This window comes from Barbatula barbatula (assembly GCF_947034865.1).
Source record: "Barbatula barbatula genome assembly, chromosome: 23".
Lineage (NCBI taxonomy): Eukaryota > Metazoa > Chordata > Actinopteri > Cypriniformes > Nemacheilidae > Barbatula > Barbatula barbatula.
In genome coordinates, this window is record NC_136786.1 from 19,128,682 (window position 1) to 19,155,269 (window position 26,588).

At 38.3% G+C, this 26,588-nt stretch overlaps 1 protein-coding gene across 1 annotated transcript in view; it reads right to left on the reverse strand.

Moving 5' to 3' along the window:
• Nucleotides 1-26,588, reverse strand: part of spidr (scaffold protein involved in DNA repair) — a 39,877-nt gene that overhangs the window by 11,855 nt on the left and 1,434 nt on the right. The window contains exons 5-10 of the mRNA XM_079488246.1: nucleotides 25,992-26,086; nucleotides 20,129-20,346; nucleotides 15,366-15,460; nucleotides 12,487-12,664; nucleotides 6,012-6,216; nucleotides 5,320-5,537 (exon numbers count right to left, since the gene is read on the reverse strand). Of these exons, the coding sequence (XP_079344372.1) occupies nucleotides 5,320-5,537; nucleotides 6,012-6,216; nucleotides 12,487-12,664; nucleotides 15,366-15,460; nucleotides 20,129-20,346; nucleotides 25,992-26,086 (1,009 nt within the window). The remainder of the gene's footprint in view (nucleotides 1-5,319; nucleotides 5,538-6,011; nucleotides 6,217-12,486; nucleotides 12,665-15,365; nucleotides 15,461-20,128; nucleotides 20,347-25,991; nucleotides 26,087-26,588) is intronic.

Below are 26,588 nucleotides of genomic sequence, written 5' to 3' on the forward strand. Positions count from 1 at the left end.
GAGTCCACAGATGAGATGTTTACACTGGCACTAACTAATGATTTGATATATGGCCCGACTCAATACTCAAAATGATATTTTCACTTCAGAGAGACTTTTTGGGAGACAGTAAACCACAAGACTAAACAAACTAAATCTATTTTCAGATTACCAAAATAACATGAGATGATTTTAGAAGTCGTTTGTTTTATTAACAGACTGGCTTTATTTACATTAATGTACAGATTTAGTTTAGAACAACTTCCAGCAATTTTTACAGAATACTTAGAAGAAACTTTATAGTTTAAAAAAGAGGATTCCACATTTGAGCACTAATTTATATGATCTCTGACGTATGTTTTAGTACGATGTGTATTTGCGGCAGTGATGTTGGTTTGGGGCGGGACTTTATTAAAATCTTTCTAATAATAATATGTTTTTCTATGGTTTACTTGATGCCTATTCATATGAATTATTCACCTTGTAAAATGGTTAAGACTTCCTGTGAGATCAGGTCAGAAAATCCATTACACATTGTTCAAATGTTTACTATTCCACATACATTTAGCAGACGCTTTTATCCAAAGCGACTTACAGATGATGAAACATTGGAAGCAATTATAACAACATAGGCAACAAAACACATTAGTGCTTTTGTAAAAATGTGTGTACTTATAGGCACAGTTCACCCCAAAAAGTGAAATTCTCTCTTCATTTACTCGCCCTGGAGTCCAAATCTCTAGAAATGATTTGGAAGAAAGTTGCAACCGAACAGTTCTTGGCCGCTATTGACTTCATAGTAGGAAAAATCTATTTGTAAATGTTCTGGATCTATAGAAACCCAAAAGAAGATATTTTGAAGAATGAACCGTTCTGGCACTTTTCACTACTTGTTATTGTTCCTTCTATGCTAGTCAATGGTGACCGAGAACTGTTTGGTTACATTCTTCCAAATCTCTTTCTCTATGATCATCAGAACAAAGAATATTTAAAATATTGAATTTATACAGACGACGAATATTGAATACCAAATTGATCTATTTAACCATATTTATTTAGGTATATAAAACCAAAACACAAACTCTGCTTCAACATTACTTGCCTCCACAAGCACTGACTTCAAAACTGTTTTTAACTTCATTCGTACACATTAAAAGTGAATTTCTGCTCTTATGGGAATCTGTTACAAACCACTTTGGGATTCCACATATTCAGAGCGAAACTAAAAGCACTTCGTCTCTAAAGGGACATTGTGTTCGACTCAGTTTGGGCCAAACTGGGATAAAACCACGAGATGTTTCGTATTAAAACCTATCCACTCCAAGCCTTGAAAAACATCCAAAAGCGAATAAATAATGCAAACTGAATGCGGAACAGCAGCTCTATGGCGGTGGTATCATTGGAGTTGACCTTTGATGAACTGTGATCTGCACGTATCTTAGTCATGGTGACCACTGGTTACCCGTTTCAGCGCTGCTGCAGAGGTTAAGTGAGTCCTGCGCTGTGAACACGGAGGCTTGTTTAGACCCGCGTGTGAACGGGAGGGGTGACGGAGCAGTAGCATTCTGCAGTACGGCCAGGTTGACATAAACAACACCTCTTGTCTGTTTCAGACTTCCTCCGCCGCAGCGAGACAGGGGCTTCGGTCTCTGTCATTGGTCGGCCGCTTTCAGGAATTTGTTATTGTGAGCATTCGCAGGAATTCGGAGCAACTTGGGGGCGCTTCCAGGAACTGAATCCATGGAGCTTGTCCAAACACTCACACATGCGGAGAACACACACACGCTTCTCACATGCCTATTCAATGTAGGTACCCCACTCCCACTTCCTTTCCTTCACACATACACTAAAACTTTCTCCGGCTGCTGATTGGTTCAGGAGGAGTGGGCAGGGTCGCTTCCGGGTGGCCCGGACCAATGGGAGCGCGGCTTTTGATAAACAGGGTTGTAACCGGAGACGTAAAGCACATTGTGTTCTACTTCTTCTAGAAAACATCCAACAGCCTGTTTACACTGCTCTGGGTTTTTACTGGAAGCACATATCGCCTCCGACCCCAAGTCAAGTCGTAATTACTGTCTGGATGGCGGCCACCAACTGCAACTGCAGAAAGCGAGAGGACGTGACTGCAAACAAACAGTCCAAAATCCACAACACGGGTTGAAACACATGAACGTTCGACATTCGAAACAGAGAGAGATGTTGTCAACATCTGATAATGCAAGTCAGAGCGCATAAACAAGGAAACGGAGCGTGTCTATAAAATCTGATTCCAAACACGCTTGTAGTGAGTTTATGTATGTTGAGCCAAGACAGCTTGAATAGCTCACAGGTCGGAAGAACGTAGAAAAATAAGACAAATGCAGCTCAGAACATTTTGACACTTAAAGTGACAGTTCACCCAAGTGACTCTTTCTTCAGAGGAACACAACAGAAGATATTTTGAGAAATGTCTCTGTGGTTTTGTGTCCATACAATGAAAGTCACTGGGGTTCAGTGTTGAACGGCGTTCTTCAAAATGTCCTCTTTTGTGTTCTGCATCAGAAAGAAAGTCAGACAGTTTCAAAATGACATGAGGCTCAGTGAACAATGACATAATGTTTGTGTCTCTTTAAGAAAATGAGCATATTCTGTAAGCGAACGAGCAAGTCCTTTATTTTATTCAAAAAACACAACAAAACATCTTCATAAGAAAATGTCAAGCGGTGCTCGTCCGTGTATGTATCATAAACACCTCGAATGAATCTTATGATTCCTGCCTTTGCAAACATATATCATCAATAATACAGTGACCCACAAAATACACAACGAAAAGTCAAATGTTCATGTTTTCTGGCCTTCAGTGGCATTTCAAGCATCCGTGTACCGTTTTATTTACAGAGCGAGCTGCATACGTTCACCAGGAAGGAATTTAGAGTAATTCTCTTCTTCAGGACAGGCCATCGTGCCCCCCCTCGCGCTTTCCCACGAAACATCGCTCTGAGACACGTTGTTTTGTTGTCCAAAATGCACGTGGTTGTGTTGATGACCAGAGATGGAAAAAGAGCGAGTCACTTGACAGCTTACGGTAACCGGATCGCCATCAGACGCTGCAGTATGTGTGTTGACGTCGGCCCTTTACTGGAGTCCACCTGGTGTGGCCAACAGACACGCTATATATACACTTTAGGATATCACACAAAAGAAGATATTTTGAGAAACGTCTCTGTGGGTGTTGTGTTCATGCAATGGAAGTCAATGGAGTTCAGTGTTGTTTGGTTACCAACATTCTTCAAAATATCTTCTTTTGTGGGGGTTGAACTAGCACTTTAACATGTAGCTATTTTCATTCAGTATGTGTAAACGAACAATGTTTGTCTTCTGCCCAGAAAAGCTCCGGACAAACTTTGCACAGCGGCAGCCAATCGTGCCATCCCATAATCGCTCCCCTCTTGACTCCCGCTGCTTGTCTTGGCAAACGTTTTCAAACTAAGTGTAAGAATAAGAACTTTGCGTGTTCCTGTTTTTAGCAGATGAACTGTCGGCCCAGCGTGAGTCCGATTGGGTCAGCTGACTGCGTTCAGCTCCACTTCTGCAACCTCACCGTTCACTTTCTTCCTTCTGCAGAACGTAAAAGTTTGATAACCGAACAACATTGAACCCACATATTCACAACCCCTGAGACATTTCTCAAAATATCTTCTTCTGTGTGATGAAAGAGTCACACACAGGTTTGAATGACATGAGGGTGAATCAAAGACAGATTCTTTTAGTTGTGGGTGAACTGTGCCTTTAAAAATCTACTGTTGGATCTTTTACAAGCGCGTGGCCACGGATCACTGACGTCGCTGGGCTTAATTGCAGATGTTTGCAGAGTTTTACCATATGGCCCGGAGAGCTGTGAAGGAGAGCGAGAGCGAGAACTTTGTGTACTGGGAGGGGTTGTTTAGTTAGTCATTGACAGAATATGGAGCAAAAGTTGCTCTGTCTTTATTTATCACTCTCAAGCAGCAGATTGACCTCTTGAAACTTCTGTCGTGGAGTTTAGAACAGACAACAGCTTTATTATCCGCTCACTGCAAACACATTGTGTTCCTGGCACAACACGTAAAACTGCTGCACGTACACGAACGACTGCGAGCGATCTTGTGTTTGGCATCAAAACTATTTACATTCATATTGTTGATCACGGAGAAATCAGGTCGCTGCATGATTCACGCGTGTAACTATGTTCTCCAGCGCTTTCTCAAGCTAATTTCATTGTTCTAGAAATGTTTTAGGAAGGAACTAATAGCTGCTTTGCTAAACTGGTTTGACTGGTTACCGGCAAAAGAGAGTCGGTGCTAAACATGTCATTTTTCCCTCACCTGCTGGTATAAACAAGTCTTACCTGCGTTCCTGCAACAGATTTGAATTTTGTTTGTTTGTTATTGTTTTGAACAACAATAGACTACAGATAAGAAACCTAACGAAGAGATGCTTATTTGGTTTTAAGCTTTCAATGATAAATGTACAACATTCACTTGTGTTAAAGGGAAAGTTCACACAAAAATACTAATTCTGTCGTTATTTACACAAGGAGAACACAAAAGAAGTTAAGAATGTTGGTAATCGAACCGCGCTAGAACCCCAACAGACACAAAACTAATGAAAGTGAATGTGTACCCCGCTGTTGTTCGGTTATCAACATTCTTCAAAATATCTTCTTTTGTGTTCCGCAGAAGAAAGTCAAACATGAGGGTGAGTTAGTGTTGCTTTTGTCAACGAAAATTATGACTTAATATCGTCGTCAACAAACCTTTATCACGTGACTAAAACGAGAAATCAACGCAAATGCTGGTCAAGTGACGATGACTATAATTAAATGTATAATGTTGTTGATGAATAAAAACGAGACTAGATGTGTTTTACAAAATAAAAACTATGCTAAAATGTCTCTTCATTATTTACGTTGACTAAAACGAGACGAGACTAAGTGTTATAAGGTTATTTCGTCTCGTTTAGTCGCGTTATTATGATTATTTAGCGGTACTTGTGTCTCCGGTGTTTCACTTCGGGGGCTGCATCAGGTCACTTCCTCAAGCCCCACCCGCGGCATTATTTAGAAGACGCACCTGTGGTGAGTTAGCGTAAACCACAACAAACAAAGTTAAGTCTGACACAGAGAAAGGGACTGATGGCCATTGACCGTGACTAAAACCAATAAAAACTCAAATGAAAGCTTGACACAAAGACGAGACTAAAACTAATATTAAAACAGGCCGCCAAAAACAACACCGGTGTGAGTAAATGATGACAGAATTGGGCGAACTGTCATTTTAATGAAGTCAACAACAACAACAAAAACACACCAAGATCCAGTACCTGCCGACATGGTCCGGTGGTTCTGGTCGTGATGGAGGTTTGCCGGGTGTTCTGCGCTGGAGAGACACTCTTTCAGAGCGACTGATGGGTATACAGTAGACTCTTTGAACGACCGCCTCAACGGGTCCGCCCTGTGACCCCGACGACCCACAATCCTCCACTGCGTCCAGCAGAGAGTCTCTAACGCACCCGCGGCCCGAGCAGGATAACTCTGAGACCTGAGGATGAGACATTTCATTTCATCTTTATGTGTCAGTGGAAATGGTTTATGTCACCACAACGAATATGAAGATGTTCTGATGCTCAACGCGAAATTGATGTAGGATCAAATTATACATGTTTTCTCAAATAAAGTTAAATCTAAAAATCTCGATTTAGTCTCAATTTCTTGAAGGAAATAAAAACAGAAGCAATGAGACAATTGATAAAACATTTGAACAGTATGGGGGCAATAATCAGAATTTGGGTAAACTTGATGAGAAATGTTTGAGCTCATATTGAGATCTTCAATAATATTGACTTTCCATTGAAGAAATCTGAGCTCATTCTGAACTCTTCTCATCGAAACATTTGTGAGATTTCTGAAATATCTGAGACACAGATGAGACTTTTCATTTGCTCTCAGTTTAATCTCAAAACAACTGACAAAATGAAGAGGGATCACAGGATTCAGTTGGGCACAGCTGACTGACCTGTTCACATGGGACAGATTTCTCACTTGACCCTCGGCTCGTCGCTGACCCCCACAGGCGGCGGGTTAACTGCGGCGGTCTGCATTTCTCCACCAAGACCGCCGATCTGGGACAGCCAGCGTTATCCGTCTCCACGCAAACTTTCTGACTGAAATGTGTGTTGAGTATTATGGGATACAGTTCTCCCTCGACAACCAAATTCTGCCTGAAGAGAGAGAGTAGGAAATCAACTCTTGTGTTTTTAGGGAAAATAAAAATACATGATTCAGCAAGACAGAACGCATTAGTATCAAAACAGAAAAACAATACTGATTCTATTGATTTCTGTCAAAGCTGATGGATAGACAGCACAGTTCATACACACACGTGAAAGAAGGAGAGTTCACCACAAACGCTCTGAACCACCGCCGGTGACAAATAGTGACGTCACAGATCATCTCTTCATCAAAACAAATTTCTTTCAAAAACATTTATTAATGTAATCTAATTCAAAAATACAAAGATGGTCAAACTACATCGCATCAAACTTAAACTGTGCAAAAGGAAATGACCTTGCTATCTTTAAAGGGACAATGCTGTCATCATATACTCACCCTCCTGTAATTTCAGACCTGTTTAAATGACTTTGTTCTGTTGAAGATATTTGGAAGAATGTGAGCTATTTTTAGTTCGGGGAGAGAACTGAGAAAAATTCAATGGTAGTCAAAAGTGACCCAGAACTGTCTGTTTTCCTAAACTCTTCAAAATATCTTTTTTTTCTACTATGGAAGTGAATGATGTCCCAGAAATTAAAATTACAAACATACTTCCAAATATCTTCCTTTGTGTTCAACAAAACAAAGAAATGTTTACAGGTATGAAACAACCTGAGGGCGAGTAAATGAGGACAGACTTTTCGTTTTTAGGTGAACTGTCCCAATTTCAATTGCAAAGTTTTATTACAATGCGCCCTCATTGACAATTATGAAATATACAGCTATAAGACAAATAAACAACTTACAGATCTTACACAAACATAACAAACAAAGAGTGTCATTGTGAAACCTGACAGTCGAAAATCTGACTACACAAGACTAGTTTTCCATCCTCTGCACAAATGTTTTAAATAGTTTTGCTTTAAGAGTAATGTGGAGATTTTAGTGGCATCTAGTGTTGAGGTTGCGAATTGCAACCAACGGCTCATTCCACCGCTCCCATTCGAAGCACTACAGTGACTGATACAGGACTAAGATGTCATCATGTTTTCGTTTATTTGATGAAGGACATAACGTATTTACGAAACGCAAACTATAGAGCAATTGGTCCCTTTAGGGCCACTGTAGCAATGTTCCCTGTAAGAGAACATGCGGTGTATGTAAATAGAAAGAGTTCATTCTGAGATAATAAAAATATAACGCTTCATTATGTGAGGTCTTTATACACCTCTGAACACATGGTTATTTCAAGTCAATTTATTTATATAGCGTGTTTCACGATGTTCAATGTTCCAAGCTTCACAAGGGAAAACAAGAATATCAGAAAAACACAGAAAAGGTCAAACACAGCACAGTGCATTGTGTTTATAGAACAAGCAAGATCATTCCAATAAATAATATCTAATAAATGCAGTCTCCAGTCTCGGGAGAAACCAGACTCAGCCGGGAGGACCAGGTCTCCTCTGACGTGTCACAGCTGCACTCACTGACTTTGATTCAAAGTTACTAAGTAAATATTAATGTAAAATAGGCAGAGCTAGTTAGTTGTGATTTATGAAATTTCATTTGTTGAAATGTTTAGGTTTATTAGGTCTTATTTTGTGATCGATATCAGACAACTGTTGCAATGGCATAATGTCACTGAGTCCAGATATAACTTCAAACTGCTGTCATGTAATGTAAGTTTAGCGTTAAATACTTTTGTTTTGAAAAGGCAGCATCAATGTGACAAGTAGTCCATCTTTGCTCTTGGTTAGTTATTTGTATTATATTGCATTTCTGTCATTAGATCCTCCACAAAATGACACACAGGACCTGGTGATATTTTACAGGCCCACAATGAACCTGCACACAAATCTGATACGTAAAGATATGGAAAACCTGTCATTTCATGCTCCAGACACGTTCACTGAATTTTTGAATAATGTAATGATGATCAAGTTTAACACTTATCATCTTCAAATCTACAGATTGCATCTTGACCTGTTCATATGAGAGTACTGCAGGTTAGGCACAAAAATCTCTGCATTGAAGCTAAAGTAAATTGTTTAAGATACACATCTGTACCAAACAAACAAATATCTGCAAAGACGTCCACCGCGACAAGCCGAGGCTCGCAGGCTCATGTCATGAGACGTCACATGCACGTCAACATTTAAATCCTCCTGCCCGGAGCCAGCAGAGAGGAGTAATCTGAGTGAACCTTATGAACTTCAGACGGCACACAGATGCCCGGGGCAGCCAGCGCAGGCAAGTTTACACAGGAGAGATGGAGATTTTCTCTGCCCTTCTGCAAACAAGTGCTTTTTTCTACTTTCTGTCAACGTAAAGAACAAAGCAGAGAAAATTCCAGTCTTTGACAACCCGAGAGCATGGAAAGAACGCTTTAGGAAATCTGATTTAATCAACTTGTGGATCAAAAAATAAATCAACTAATAAAATGAAGAATGCCTTCAGGCATAATTAAGGCAATTAAAGTACATTTAAAAAAATGTATTTCATTATAATAAAACTTTAAAAGGGCTTAATATGAAATTCAGAAAATAGAAATTAATTCTATCACATAATCTTTTGAACAACAATCAACATCAATTTATGCAATAAAAATAAAAAACACAATAATAAATTCATATTAAAAATGTATATTACAAAAAATATATGTTAAGTATCATATAATATTATATACAAAACAACATGTGCAATACTTGCTAAAAACATAAATAGAAGTTCTGTGAACCCTTTAAGAAATCTCATATTCATTCAAGGAAATAATATAATACAAAGTCTGTTAATTCTACAGGAAACAAATTCTTAACCCAGATCCTCTAAGCACAGTTCACACATTGTCAACGTGTAATCATGATATTCACATGAATTTTTTTTACGTTAGATCAGAGCAGGAAGTCAGAGAACAAACATCAAGAGACGTGCGTTTACGTGACGTCAGAGCTGACACACACAGGTGAGGGTGCGGTACAGGTGTGTGATGACAGGCACTTCCTCCCTCTGTGGGCTGTGTAGGATCATTCCTGAGCTTGTGGAGGTGAGCTGGCCACCGGAAATACACAATTACAGGAATACAGGTAACGTAGGCATACAACAATATTGTTTGAGGTTCAATAAAAAAAAGACGTATGATATGAAAGTTATGGTATTTGTATTGTGTAATATGTGAATGGGATGATAGACACTATCAAAGGATTGTGCACAAAAAAACAGGATTATTTAAGCCAATATATAAAATATCCAATAAAAACTGTTAAATGCCTCTTTAGTCCTATAAAATATATAAAACATAAAAAACATTAAAGATCTAATATTATAAATTATTGATGGTATATATAAAACTATATTACATAAAATATAAAAGATACACACCCCCTTGTACAAGTAAATTCTGATAAAAAGTTAAATAATTAAATGTTTAACTAGTCCAATAAAATAAACAAAATCATAGCGTCACCTCTAAAACACCTCTATTATCACTGGTACTGTCCCAACAAGCCCTGGTAACACCTCAACTCAAGAAACCAACACTCGACCAGTCAGTGGTCAGCAACTACAGACCGATCTCACTCTTGCCTTTCCTATTTAACCAACTCTCTCCCTATCTCTCACACCACGACCTTCTGGACAGTCAGCAATCTCGGCTTCAAGAAAGGACATTTTATGGAGACCGCTCTTCTGTCTGTCGTCGAAAACCTACGGCAGGCAAGGGCTAAATCCATATTTCCTTATTCTGCTTGATCTCCGCCAGATCCCGCTGTCCACTCTCTACAAACTGAACATCTCAGGAAGTGTAGTTCATTGGTCTGACTCTTATCTCACAAGCAGATCCTTTAAGGTCTCCTGGAGAGGCGAGACATCCAGATCTCACCAGCTGACAACTGGAGTTCCTCAGGGATCAGTTCTTGCCCCTCTCCTCTTTTCTATATATACCACCTCCCTGGGTCCAAATATTAAGGCACAAAGGTTCTTGTATCATTTTTATTTCTCTTTTCAGCCGGATGACCCCACAACTGTCAGTGTCTCTGCCTGCCTTCTGGATATCTCTTCTTGGATGAAAGAGCATCACATACAACTCAACCTCTCCAAAACAAAACTCCTGGTTATACCGGCCCATCCATCAATTGAACACAACCATACCATTCAGCTCGGATCCTCAACTATAACACCCACCAAGTAACCAAGACATAGAATATCTAATTAATATACTGCTAATCCTCCTAGTAGCAAGGCCTTGTAAACTAAACTAACAGTACTGTTTAGCGTGTTGCCAAAATGTGAACATGCTCTCCTACTTGTAAGTTTGCATGTGAATAAATGTAAAAGATCTCAAATAAAATAAAAACTATCATAAAATAATGATTTTACTTATGAGACAATTTTAAATAAAATATTGAATATCCAAAATATATACTCGCTTGTACAAGCACATTGCAATAAAATGTTAACTAGTCAAAGGCCTAACTAGTCCTATAAAATGAAGAGTTTGGTTCCAAAATGAGATAACATAAAAAAACCATGATTTTTTAATATGTTGAATACTGAGTTATCATATTTTTATTGTGTAATATTGTGTTAGTTAGCTGTATTTTTTCTCCAGAGTATACACTCTTCCTTGTTCAAACACTACCAGTCAGCAGATGTGAGTATTTATATTGGTTATTATTTTGAAAATAAAATCTAAAAGAAATATTCTTAAAAAAGCTAGGCTTATTTTTAAATACTTCAAATTACTTTCGTACAAAAATACAAATGCTTTTGTCCCCCATTTCTCAGAGATACTGAAAGTCTCCAGCATACACAGGCACTAAATAATGTTTAAAAAGTCCCAGGGTGCACCTCATAAAACTCTTTATCACAATACTATAACTTCAAATGCCCAAACGTTTTACTTTAAATATATTAACAAATCGAAACCTAAAACATGACCATTTCCGTTTCTATATCTATGTTTTTATCAACAGGCCATACGTTTGTAACAGAAGTGATGAATATAAGGAAAGCGTTTAGATGTTCTCAGCTGCACATATGGGGGCAGAATTGGAATCAATCCAATGGACTTTCCAAGGGGAAAATGAACTCTTGGACTTTCCAGGGTCAACTGCGCCTGCCCTCAAAGCAAATACTCGGCGGGGGGAGAGAGAGCGAGAGAGAGGAGGAAGCGTGCCAGTAACACACTGTGCCGCATGTGTTTCTCATTCCTCTCTCTGGCCTGTGTCACAGCTATTGTGATCGGCTGCCTAACGCTCCTCCAAAAAAAAAACACGAGAGGGGAAAAAAGACGAAGAAAACGGATCCAGCCATGTTTTTTCCCGGCTTGCTGGAAATGAGCTCAGAGCTGCCAGGAAGAGGCGTGCAGGCAATTCCCTGGAGCCGAGGGAATGACGTGGGAGCTACGCTACATGGGGGCGATACGAGGGGGCGTGCCTTCTGTCGTGTACAGGCCGTTCTGCTCTGGATGGATCCGAGGATTGTCGGTCCTCCCACACAGCCGAAGACCGTACCTCTCACCTTCAGCCCCGCAGGCCTCCCGAGAGAAAGAGAGAGCGCTCTTATCAGCTGTGTGCAAGACACATGGATGAACACGCAACCTGTAGTTATTTCTTTGACAGAGATTTATTATAATCACAAACACCAGCGCGCATGATACAGGGTTATTGGAGCGGATGAACGTAACCCAAACTCAAAAATGATTATGAAATTTAAGAACATAAAAATGAGGCAAAACAAAGCAGAAATGTTACTTACACATGAAGTTTAGAAAACCAAAGGAATATTTTCAAAACACACAAACCCTGGAGACCAAGAGTCATGTCAATATTTGTTATATCTGATTTCAGTGTGTTTAAACACGCTTGTGTGCATAAAAAGGAGGAGGTAGATAAAGATCACTACAGATAACTATATTTTTGTTTCATGAAGGAAATGTGAGCCAAAAACATCACAGTGAAGCTGAACTCTTTTGGGTTTATTTCAATCCTTTAACTTTATGGTAAGTTCTGTTATTCATCCCCAAGTCATTCCAAACCAGTTTGACAAAACAAAAGAAGATATTTTGGAGAATGTCGGTAACCAAACAACATTGACCCCATTGGCTTCCATTATATGAACCAAACAACAGAGACATTTCTCCAAATATCTTCTCATTAAGTCATATAGAGGTTTTGATTGACACATGAATATTAGTATGTGCAATAGTATTAGCGATGTGTGTTTTATATCAGATCAAACGAAATGTATTTGATATGGGAAACGGTGTAGTGGAGGGACTCTACCAGGGTGGGTAGATGTGGACGATGTCTCCAGGTGTGGGGTGAAGCTGACCGGCCGTGTCTTTGCTGAACATCGCTACACACTTCTCATTCTCCGGCAGTCTGTCGCACACGGCGGCCTGCATGCCACATTCCTCCCGAACTCCCAGAATCCTCAGCGTCAGGACGCCTGGCCTATCAGCTTTGAGAAGAAAGGTGTAATATGTCAATCACAATTGGATATATAAAATATGAATGTTTAAGCATGATATAATATGAACAGTATGCTTTGGGTTTATGAGTTTACATGCTTGACAAATCCAATGAGTTATGAAGTTCTAAAATATCTTGTAAAATCAAAATGGGACCTCAAGACAAAACAAGCTATAAAATGCGCTTTGAGATTAAAAAAAGATCCAATCCACTAATATAGAAGGAACCCAAAGCCTCACTGCTAACTTAATTATCCAATAAGCCTAAAAGTAAGCTTTTCAATACAGTTTTACAAAAAATCAAGATTGTTTTATTCACAGAGTCATTAAATGTTTGCAAAACACAGAAGATACGATACAGGCCCAGTAAATGAATAGCAGCCGGGGGATATTTTGGGTTATGCACTGAAAGCTGGCCCAGCATCAGACCTTTCTTTTCATTTCAGCCAGTTCTGAGGAAATCAAATCAAATCAAATCCAGCTCTCCTGACGGGATACACGGATATATGACTGTTCAAGGAAGAGCTGGCCCCTTTTGACTCGATTGACTCAGCTAAAACCAGGGTGACGCCAGCCAAGACTCCAGCACTAAAAACCTCTAAAACATGTGTAATGGAAATTTCACAGCAAAATTAAAACAAGCAACAGAAGAGAGAGAGAGAGAGGCAATGTTTACCTCATCCGACCACGTGCAAAGCAGCACCAGGAGAACAAGTTGTTTTTTACAGGTTTTTTTATCGCTGCCGAAATAGAAGTTAGGTGTGAATATGGAAAGCACAAAAACAGGTTTCAGACACTAACACCAACATCGGTTTTCTTGCGTATGAAATAATGCTAAACGGTAAGTCTCACAGCTAGCGTGAGAGCGAGCTGGAGACGGGCTGGGGAATTATACAGTGATCCAAACACAGTCCGGTCACTCCAAATCACATTTCCACATGCAAATTATCCTCTGGCCGCATACGCTGATGTTAATGTGCAGACATCTGAAATAAAAAAGAACCCAGATAGGTTTCAGTTTTTTTTCACCGCATGTGCCTGTGCCAAAACACACCTCCATCATTCTAGTTAGGGCGTTGCTACGTGGTTGCTAGCGCATATAGGGGGTTGCTAAGGGAAACGACTGGACTAAAAAATCCACTTTTAAAGCTGCAATCTGTAACTTTTGCCTCTCTGTTGTATCTCTGCTTCAATCATAAAACTGCAGGTTGCTTTACAAACTTATCTTTGCACTGTTTAATGGTCTAATGTGTCATTTGTTGGATGATCTATTGACATAAATGCAAAATAATATACATAAATGTAAGCTTTAGCGCAAGTTCTACTGGGAAGACTCTTATGTAATGTCATCTATTACGTATAGTTTGCGATCACAGTTTATGCCGACATTCTCGTAAAATATGTTATCTCATTCATGAAAAAAGCAAAGCCATGATGACATCTTTAGCCACTGAAAGGGAGGGGTGGAGTGAGCCCTTGGTTGCACTTCCCAACCTTAAGCCGCTAAATATCATACACTGGACCTTTAAGGTCAAAATAATGTCAAACGGACATTTCTGGCAAAATCGTATCCCACAGCTCAAATTATAAATCATTGAGCTTACCATTGGGTAACACATTTTGATGTACTTGTTGAAGAACTGCTGTTTGTTTATTTTGACCCAAGAAGTTTAGTAAAAGAACAGATGGAAACTTTGGAATAATTTTGATTTGTGGGTGCACTATGCCTTTAAAGGTAGAGTAGGCAATCCTGTCCTGAAAAGTTTTTTGTCATGCTGGTTGGAAGTCTCTTAACATCCTGATACGATCAATAAGTAAAGTGATACATTGGTATATTTATAATTACATATCGTCTGTGAAAGGCTTAGCCCAATCATTTCACTCGGTGCGAGAGCATTGATAGGTCATGTGTTCATTTTCAGTCAACGCATTTTGCATCCCTCTGCGCACCCGGTTCCCGCAGACACTATACGTCATCGGCGCGGTCACATAGCTGTGCAGACACAGCCGGAGAATAAAACAAACTTTCCCCTTAGGCAGCATCTAACAGCAGCATGTTCCTTGATCGTGGCATTGAATTTATTACTAATTGAAAATTGCATGATGCGTTGTGGTGACCTTTGCCCTCGCTCACATCAGATTTCCTGATACGTTTAACTTCCATACGTGCATTCTTAATATTTCTTGACTTTCCACCTTCAACTGAAACATGTGTATAGAAGCCCACTCTTCACATGCAAACACAAGCACAAAAGACCGAAATCCGTTATACCATGGAAACTGAAACCGTGAGGGGTTTTTGCGTGTGTGAGTGTGGTTTCCTGTCACTTTGCGCTGGTTACTCTGACTAAAAGATAAACGTCTAATGTCACCTTTATCACAATGCTAAACGTGTGGTACAGGTCGCAGAAACAAACAGTGACTTGTATTCCTCTAGCGGCAAAATCTCATCTCTGGAATATACGACACATCATGGAAATATGAAAACAGCCGGTTGGTGGTTAAATGTTTTCCTGGCACACATTAGCAGAAATGAAGAGAAGAGATTTTTATTTGGATAAACATTTATAATAATACCCTCTTAGCGGTCAGCAACAAAGGGCTAATGTTTGAAGGTCTGCACTGTGGTCAAATTCAAGATGTGTATTAACATGTTTTCATATAAACAGAACTGAAGGGGGCGTGTCTTACCAGCTGATGTGCTTGAGTTGCACTGATGTCTCCAGAAGCTTATAGCTGATCTTTGCCGGCTGTGGAGTCGGTTCAGCTTCTCAGCAAGACCTCCTCTATAAAGAGACATCACACATGATCACTTTCACTGAATCAAACACGCAGATTCATTACCAAAACAAGATGCATCTTAAGATTTATTCAACTGGATGTGAACATTTTTACTTCAATTAAACTAAGAGCTTTGTTCCTGATGGCAAAAGACTTCAAACTAGGGCTGTCAAATGAGGAATCGGATCCAGAATAAAAGTTGGTGTTTACATAACATGTCTGTTTACTGTGCATATTAATTTTGTATTTATAAAAACACACACATCTGTGCATACATTTAAGAAAAATACAAAAATGTATATAAAGTTTAAATTATTGGTAAATATAAATAAACATGTAAATATTTCCTAAATATGTACACATGTTTGTGTGTGTTTATAAACACTAAATGAATATGCAGAGTACACAGACATGTTTAATGTAAACACAAACTTTTATTCTGGATGTGATTAATCATGATTAACTGTTTACAGCCCTACTTAAAATAATTGTGAAACTCTTATATTAGTTTTTTTGAAGACACACTACAATTGTCTATTTAGTTTACATTATGTAGTTAAACATTCTTAAAATGAAGATGCATTTACTTGCCCAAATTACTTATAATATATATATATATTATTCTGAAATATTATATTATTATCAACAAAATTATATTATTATCAACAATATCCGCCAATAGTGTAAGAAGAATAAGGGTTGATCAGACAGAATGTGTTTTTTACTGCGCCTCTTTTGAAAAGCTTTCAGTTGGCAGGGAGCGTTTTGCGTGCCGCTAATGCTAACGCTAATGCGCTCCTCGCGTTTTTGGTGAAGCGCCTGAAGTTGAAAAAAACTCAACTCTGCACAGAAAAATCCTTCTGGTCCAATCAAATGAAAGGAGTGACGGCCTTCTGATGTGGTGACGGTACTTTACAGTTGCTTGAAACGTCTTGTGTTGGCTGACGCCTTTTTACCTTTTCAAAGTTTATGACAGTTAAAGGGGGACTCTGATGAAAAATTAGCAATTAATTACCCTCAAGTAGGGCAGGAATATTCCATTACCGCTGAATAAATGTTAATTTTAGGAGATTTTCTATTGCGTGTAATGTCAATAAGTAGGCGTGGTTAACTCAGCGCTCTGCAAGTTGGGCCTTATAATGAAAAAAAACATGTGAATAAATTCACCCGTAACAAATGAAATACTCGCTGACTTCTTTTAGTCTGTAGTTTCGTGTCCACGCTTTCTCTCTCACCTGCAGCTCATTCTCACGTATTTCAGAAGTAGGGTCGCTTTGTAAAGCTGTTAATAGTTTGAATTAAGTTTAACTTTAGGTGAGCCAAACTTGTGTTGAAATGCACAATGATGTTCGCCACGGGAGCGCTTTTAAAGTGACGCGCTGCTACTGGGAGACGCATGTGGAGTCACCAGAGACTCGCAGTGCAAAGACAAGACGAGATAAACAAACCTAAAGACAGAGAGTCACAACACACTAAAAGTGCTCATGTGATGGAGAGAAGAGCGATACTGTATACATATGATATAGATTTATATATGATAAATATAAATCAATAATAAATCTCATTATCAGAACTTAATTTGATATCTTTAGTACATTTCCATAACTTGCCTTCATTATAACTATGGTGAGCATTTAAATGCTCTGTGATAAATTCATTAATAAAATCAATCTAAGAAAAATGAGGTATAACATATAGAATTACAACAGGAGATTGTTACCGTGAAATAAAACTATTCATTCCGTCAAATAGGTTTTTGCTCATTCCATTAATATAATGAAGATACTTTTACATTGGCCAGGATATAAGGCTCGACGCATGCGTGTTCTGACGTAGAGTCTGTGTAGTCAAAACACGTATGCATTAACACCGGATGCACTGTCACGCGTGTCAGAAATCTGAATTCATACAGATGTTAAACTACTTTTCATTTGTGGCCGGAGTTACCCCTTAACAACAGCGCTCGCGCTATAACCCTTGACTGACAGGACAGCTGTATCGGTGGTTACCTAGCAACATGAAACCCCTCTTTCTCTTTCGGTTGACTCTTTAAAAAAAAGAGCAGTGCACAGTGGGGTTCTATGTTGCTAGGTAACCAGCGATACGCGGTGTCCTCATGTTCTGCTCGTTCTATGTGATCGACACTAACATTGTTTTCCCTTTGAACTAAATCATTTGTTATTTTTCCTGTTGGCAGATATTTTCTTGCTTTTACTTAATTTCATTTTTCTTGTAATTATTAAAAGTTAAAACTTAATTTCAACTATTAATTATCGGCCATATCGGTGCCGGCCTACAAACGGTCATTTTTAATGTGTTCGGCAGATAATAAAATTATGCCGATATATTACAGCCGATAAATGATTCAACTTCTGCTGCTGCTAACAGTTATAATCCATCACAGTTCTGTCTGTCTGTCGTGATCATTCACTTACTGATATTAGCAAAACATTGTTGATGTGGATGTAGATATTTATGAACGTGTGAATTATAGGAACAGAAGCACATTGTTTGTCTGAATGCTTTCTGTCTTGAGATCTGTTAAGAACACTTCTGGAAGAACATCTATAGTTTGATCATCTTTAACTAGTGTAAAGTAGATTTGGTACATGATTTTCAGGGGAAAAAGAGATCTAACGGTTACCTTGAATGTTGTCATGTAAAGCAGTTGTGCACTTTTTGCGTTTTGTTTCAGTCTTAGGGAATGTGATATTCATATCTAGATATTGTATATCGGCCAATATATCGGTTAACGGCGTCCAATGTTAAAGAATCATCTGCTATCGTTATCAAAATGGACATATCAGTGCATCCCTAGCTTTTGTTCCTATTATTTAAACATTCATAAATACTGTATCTACAGACTGTACCTACATCAACAAGGCTTTGCTAATAGCAGTAAGTGAATGATCATGACAGAAAGATCCGGTACTGTACTGGATTTGAACTGTGAGCAGCTGAAAAGAATTTACCAAATAATTTATGATTTATCGGCTATAATAAAGCGGCCTAAATTGGTATTATCGGCTGATACCGTTAACATTAAAAATGACCGTTTATCGGCCGATACTATCAAGATTCTTGGTGTGATTCTGGAGTCAGACCTTAGTTTCAGTAGTCATGTTAAAGCGGTAACTGAACCAGCATACAGTACTACCACTGCAAGAATAAGATGATTTGTTTCCAGTCAAGACTTGTTTATACCTCTATAACCAGCAGGGTGGATTATTGCAGTGGTCTTCCCAAGAAGACCACCAGACAGCTTCAGCTCATACAGAACGCTACTGCCAGGATTCTGACTAACACCAGACAATCTGAGCACATTACACCAGTCCTCAGGTCCTTACACTGGCTTCCAGATACCTTTAGGATTGAAGTACTATTACTTGTTTATAAGAGTAGTCCTAAACGGCCTAGGACCTGTATACATGGCAGATATGCTCACTGAATACAAACCTAACAGACCACTTAGATCATTTGGATCAAGTCAGTTAGCTATCACTCTAAACAAGGGGAATCAGAAGAGATCAGATGTGCTAAAACATTCAAATCCAGACTCAAAACTCATTAACTGAATGAGCCCTGTGCTGTGTCTCAACTGACTGCACTGTATTTCATGTAGAATCATTTATTCCTCAATGTTTTAATCCATTTTAAATTCCTTGTTTTTATTGATGTGAGCATTTAAATTATTTTTATACAAAGCACTTTGAATGACTATTGTGTATGAAATGTGCTTTATTTCAAGACAACTTTTCTTCTCTCGCCTACAGGAAGTGCTGAGGGTCAGTCAGAGAGATTTTCGGACTGAAAACCAAAATCTAAACAGAGACAGAGACAGAGCTCCCCCGTGAGGGGACGAACACAACGGTCCTTTCACTCCCATTCACAAATTCTGAGAAACTGCTCACTTACTGTAAGAAAGACGTGGGCACTATAAAGACATTTAATATGAAGGCATTTGGTCTCTTGAAACCAATGGCTATGAGTAATCAGACTAATACCAAGAAGTCTGACCGCATTCCTATGTGTGTGAAGGAAACACTTTATAACAAAATGGGTAAAGGAAGCCACTCCCCATCAGCCAATCAAATGAGCAGGTCTTACGGTAAAGGTGTGAATGAATTATTGAAACAGCGGATGGACTTTGAACCCTTTTTGTGTTCTGTGTTTTCACTGATATGATATTTACATTTACATTTACATTGAGTCATTTAGCAGACGCTTTTATCCAAAGCGACTTACAGATGAGGAAACATTGGAAGCAATTATAACAACATATTTGAGAGTTTGAATTAAATGTCAAAAAGTGCAAGTTTTTAAATAAACAAAAAGCTCAAATCTAAAGGTTTTTGCACATACAGTCTGAAATGTATGTATGCGTTTTTCTTTTTTTGACGCTTGTTTGTATTGTTTTTATTTGATTTGATTCAATTTATTGTCATTACACACATACAAGTACAGTGCAACGAAATGTCTCTGAATTGTCAAAACGCCTCCCAAAACGATTGCCACGGATGCAAAAAAATGCAGAAAACTCAGTGTGGCAGTGTGTAAGTGTGATCGACACAACCTGAGGTCGTATTTATTTTTTAACGTGCAGAAATTTCGGACGCACTGTGCAATGGCCTTAAGTCATGAATATCTCTGAAATTTAGATCGACAGATCATACCTCTCAAACTTTCTGTTCTTCTTACTGGAGTCCTCGGGGGTCTTGATGGTTTTGGTGGTTTGTTTCTGAGGCGTCTGAAGGATGGCCTGAGCAGAACGGACCCACTCGCTGACCGACTGTCTGCTGGTGTCCGCTGGGTCCAGGAGAGAAGAATCAGTCCTGTTCTCCTCCGGATCTTCATCATCATTAGATGAGTAGACGGAGATCTCGGCTGGAGACTGAAATGAGATCTTTGTATTAACAGAAAATAAATTGAAGCTTGATGAAATTATTAGGAGAGAACCGCATGGCACACAAACAATAAGATCACATTTAAAAAACATTCCCGCAACGTTTTCATTACGTTCTCAAAATGTTGCTTATATTTAATTTCCCTTTCAAATAAAGATCTCAAGCTCATAAAATATGATTGCTGTGTATTGTCTACACAATATAGCATTCAGCATGAAATAGAAACATAACCTTTCAGTGTAATGTGCATTTGATTCCTTTCATCTTAAAAATCAGGATTGAATTTCAACCAGATACACAATCAACCAGAGAGACCGATTTCTTTAAGACAAGCGTCAAGCCCGTATGACCAAGCACAGAGACTTTTAAAAAACAAGAAGCGCTATTAAAATACTCAAAAACTACTCATACACTCTTTGAAATGTATAGTCCACGCAAACAATTACACAAATTATGGGATTCAGAAGATGTCTTTAGACTCCTGACAGGCTGTCGCCGGGGTGGAACTGAGGAATAAACAGGTGTTACCTTTAAGTGTGACGTTCTACATTTCACCTTCCTCACAAATAACTCGGCATGCTCGGACCTTCTGGGCTCTCAAAACAACACATTTCATCTACAAATAATTGATTTCTAATATCAGTGGGATTCTGGATGGTGGAATCAACCCAGGAAAATGTTATTGCTCAGATGCTGCACTTTCATAGCTCAGGAGATTCTCAGTTGTTTTGTACCATCTTAGTCTCACACCGTGTCTACTGGACATTAGAAACGCATTAGAATTTTACATTTTGTCACACTGGATTCGGCCCAGCCCGACAAACTCATTAAAGGGGTCATGTGACACAGTTAAAATGAATATTATCGTTTGTTTTAGATGTAATGCAATGTGTATAAATGATTTAAGGTTCAAAAACGCTGTATTTGTCTCGTCTCTCTGAAACGTTGTCATGTTGCGCCTTTCGCGTCCGATGTAGACACAGTGTCAGATGTTTCTCCTAAACTTGCTAAGGAGAAATGAAATCAGACAAAAATAAGATGGTTTAAATTCATGAGTATGGAGGTAAAATAATCTGGATTTGGGTCAATTTGATTAGTTTATCTTGAGATCTTCAGTAATCTTGATGTCATGAAATCTGAGTTCAGTTTGACACTTTGTTGACGTCTCTTCTCAAACTCTGATGACGGACACATTAGTGACATTTCTGACTCTTTATCTTAGGAGAAAAATCTGAGACGCACACGAGACTTTATCAGTGATAGTTCACACAAAAATGAAAATTCTGTCATCACTTACTCGCCCTCTTGTCATTTCAAAGCTGTCTGCAGAACACAAAAGAAGATATTTTGAAGAAAGATGGTAATCGAACAGCATTTGCCCCCATTCGCTTCTATTGTATGGACACACAAATAATGCAAATCAATGGGGTTAACAACATTCATCAAAACATCTTCCTTCGTGTTCTGCAGAAGAAAGAAAGTCAGACAGCTTTGAAATGAAAAGAGGGCGAGTAAATGATGACAGAAATTTCATTTTAGGGTGAACTATTCCTTTAAGCAAACGTTTCCATGTGTTCTTCATTTCATCTCATTGATGTCTGAGAGATATAACTAAGATATTAAAGAGATCTCATCTGTGTTTTTATACAAGAAACACACAGACAACATCACCTGTTGCTTTATCACTTTAAAAAACTGCTTCAATGCCATCACAGTCTCATCACAATTCATGACAAATGTAAACTAGCATGTGACGATCATGAAGAACTGTGAACCAACAACGTCTACGTCCGTTCCATCATTTAAATTCACAAATCACTTGAATGCTGAAAAGCAAAGTAAGAGAGAAGGCCAAAGGTGCTTCGCAAATCACAAGACCTCTTCGGCCTCGAATTCATTCTGTCCTGCTGTACATGACCTCCAAATGACCTTAGAAACTCAACATGAGCTCCTCCACTCCAGGACTAAAGACACTTTGACCTTTGCAAAAGACTTCAAATCACTTTCAACTCCCTGTGGCTTCTCCTTTATACATTTACAACTTCTGTCTGTGCGTACGCTGTAAATTGCTGACTCCGTAAACTCTCAGTGTTGTGTGTCATTATTTTGTCAAACCTTATTGAATTCTTCTTGAATCTGAACTTAAGTCTACACTTCAACACTATTCTGAAACATGCATAAAAATATTTAATACATCTTCAATAATCTGTTTGAATAAAAGGCACAGACACTTTTAGTATAACTGCGGGGACCACACATTTATGTTTTAGGTGGACACTTTTGCTTCATTTGGTTACAACTAACAATATTTTTCCCAAATTTCAAATGAAACAAAATGTTTCTATTTTGCATTTATTTGCAGAAAATGGAGAAACAGCTGAAAATAACAGAAAAGATGCTGTGAATTTGTTCATACATCAAATACTGCAAAGAAAACAAGTTTATGTTCACTTTTAAGCAAAATTGATCGAGGTAATAGTTCAAATAAATTTGTGTTTTTATGAGATAATCTTTCATTTTGCTGTCAGTCTTTCACATTGCTGTTGGATGACTTCATGTCGCTCCTGACAATTACACTGAATGACCACAATACATCTAGAAATGATGATTAAATGAACATTTGGAATGGTCTCTCTCTCTCTCTCTCTCTCTCTCTCTCTCTCTCTTTCTTTTATTTTTTCTGGGGCTGTATGATGGAATAAACCAGATTTTTGACAATGGCTTTATGTTAGTGCTGAGGTTTGTCTTTTAAAAATTCAACAGACACAGGACTGAAATAGCCAAACTACATGCAGAAATGCTGACGAGTGATCTCTTCATCTCTATGGCTGTATATACATGAATTGATTCTAAATGAAGGGAAAATCTAAGAAGATAGACATTTAACAACCCCCTCAAACAAAGAAAAAAAGAAGAACAGATCCATTCCACAGATAAAGGTACGAGCCGGCCCTGATATATGAGCCGCTCACCTTATGACAGGTGGTAAAAGATGGATGTGTGGGGGTTAATGGCCTCTGTATGTGTGCGAGTGTGTTGCTGCATTATTGCAAACTGGTTTTCTTCTAGAGAAATCGACTGCGTTCTTATCGTGTGGAGACACGATCTGCATTCCAGGCCGTCGAACAGCCTACACACTCTTTTATTTGAATCAACTTGACCCTGCAGGGCAGCAAGCCAGCAAACACCGTGCTCTCTCTCTCCCTCAGTGTCTCGGTGTCTCTCTCTCTCTCCACAGGACACTATGTTCCTGGCTCGGGCTCAAAAATGTGTTCAGTCCGCAGTGGCTCAAAGTGAATGGAGGAGTACACAAACGTTTCGCTCTATCGAATCTCATTCCCAGACACGTCACACGGGGCAGTTCCCAAACCGGCAGGAACAGGATGGAACTGCTGCGTTACGATGAAGGATGCCAGGCCACAGACACAAGAAAATGAATTATGGGTAGGAACGCAGGTGTAGTGAATAAGAGATAAAGTTTCATTCCTCATCAACACATCATGTCTAAACACTCTGCCTTTCCAGTAAAAGGAGCGGGAATGTTTTTCGCGTGAAAGCCAAGCATGCAAATAGTTTCAATCTTGAATTGAAGAAAAAAGTTGGACACATGCTGAAAAACAGCAGGCATGGGGTTTGTGTGATTTATACAGAAATGTATTTCTTAGTTTTTCAGTACAGAATATGGAAATATTCAGATACATCTTAAGTCTTTTTATCAAATCGAGCAAGAAAAAATATCTGCAAATGGGGTAAGAAAAATAATATTGAGCACTTGGGACAGTTCACGGACAAATTCATTATTTACTCATGATTCATGATTCTTTTGTTATTTCAAACCTGTATGACTTTCTTTCTTCCGCAAAACACAAAAGAAGATATTTTGAAGAATGTTGTTTACAGGACCCCATTAGTTTTGTGTTTGTGCAACAGAAGTGAAGGGGTCCAGTGCTGTTACCAACATTCTTCAAAATATCTTCTTTTGTGTTTAAGGCTTGAAATAACAAGAGGTTGAATAAATGATGACAGAATTTGGTGAACTTTTCAGACAGAATTTTTGGTGAACTATCACTTTAAGATTTTTTTTACAGATATTATTTCTTGATAAAAGCGTAACTCACTTAAAGGGCTTGTTCACCCAAAAATGTCCTCGTTTTCCCACCCTTAGGTCGTATCAAACCTGTAAAATGTCTTTGCTCTGTTGATCACACAGAAAGATTTTTGGAACAATGTTTGCAATTTTCAGTTCTGTGACATCATCCACTGCCATAGTAGGACAAATGAAACGCTAGTCAAAGGCGCCAAAGAACTGTTTGTTCTCCTAAATTCTACAAAATATTTTATTTTGGGTTCAACAGAACAAATAAAGCGTACTACGGGAAGTCAATGATGTACCAGAACTTAACTGCAAACATTCTTCTAAATATCTTTCTCTGTGTTTATTGGAACAAAGACATTTTTACAGGTTTGAAACAACCTGAGGGCGAGTAAATGATGACAGATTTTTCATTTTTGGGTGAACTGTCCCTTTTAATTTGATAGGAACAAGACTGAATATATTAGTTCATTTGACTTTTTAGTGAAGTAATAAATGTTTCTTGATATCATCTGTACTGGAAAAAAAGATAAACATACCAAGATTTTTTTTTTGCAGAGCAGACAGAAGACTGACAGATAGGAGACGTTTATTCCTGGAAGTAAACAGTACGTCTCGTGTGCTCAGTTTGGACAGTTTTGTAGTGACAGTAAATTGTGCCATTTTCATGTGATGTAATACATTATGATAATCATGGCAAAAAATCACTGTACCATAAAACATATAAGTGGATGATGTAATTGCTGATGTCACAGATCATGCTGGTATTGACATTATTGCTATAAAGTGTATAATGAAATAGGCACATATTAAGAAACATGTGAGGGTCGTATTTTACCCCAAGATCTTCATCTTAAATTGTGGCATTATATTTTGTTTATTATAAATATTCATTATATTATATTATACTATACTTTTATACAAGATATTATATCAAATTATTACATTATTTAATATATTTTGAGAACCTAATGAAATCACTATTAAAACAATGGGGCTTATTATCGGAAAAATATGAATTGTCATCAAAATGTCACAATGCAATATTGTTCCAAAAATAGGGCTGAATTTGCTAAATATAACTGTAAATAATTTTTTGGGGTATTTGAGAACACACATACTTGCTTTGGATAAAAGCATTTCTCAAATGCATTAATATAAACAATTGTATAATCATTTTTTACATAAGAATTAGTGTTTGTGGCCAACACTAGAAAAACAGGAAGTCATAACAGGACACAGTGTTTTGAACCACATGATCTAATATTCAGGTGACTTCAAATGTACTCCTCAAATGTCAAATACTAACACCACGAAATCTTAAGAGGGCAAATAAATATTTGGGGCAAATGTCAGTCCCAAAAGGAGCAGGGACATTATGAACCCTGGAAACTCCAGACATCATCTGTAAGGAATCATCGCCCCCTACTGTTACACTATAACACCTTATCCGTGTTCTTTCATCTCATGACATAGATAGCAGGAGTCATGTGCAACCAAACATTACTCTATTATAGATCAAATAATAAACAAACTCACTGCAACAGGGTTCAGAAGGTTGTTTTGGTCCTTTGAAGTGGAATCATCTTCCTCTATCTCACTGTCTGAATCTATAGAAGGCAGGTCGTCCGTGTCTGAAAGGAAATCAGAGAGCAGTATTCTGTGTAAGATGGACAAAAGAATAAACACATTTCACAATTTCTAGTACAATTGTTAAAGTCCCAGTGAAATTTAAAATTGCAATGCCTATTTTGTAATGAAATATTGCAGCGTTTATTGTAAATCGTTTATAAATGTGGGTCATTCTCCCTTTTTAAATTTGTGTGCCCTCATCATCAATAAAAAATCTGAAAATGTGCTTCCTTCCAGACGGCTTGGGCGGAGCATCCGTGAACTCCTCCCCTTCAACTGTCAGTCTGCTGCCAGTTTCATTTCAAAATGCAACGGCTTTTTTTTATACATTGAATCAAATTGCAGAAAAAGACGAAAGCCATTCCCATTATTTTTCTCATTCAAAATTCAATTTTACTCAGAAATGCGTCAAAATACAGAAGTAAAAACGATCGCAACTTCCGGTTCACAGGGACTTTAAACAGCCTGTTGTTTAAATCTCTATAACTGATAAGTCATCATTAT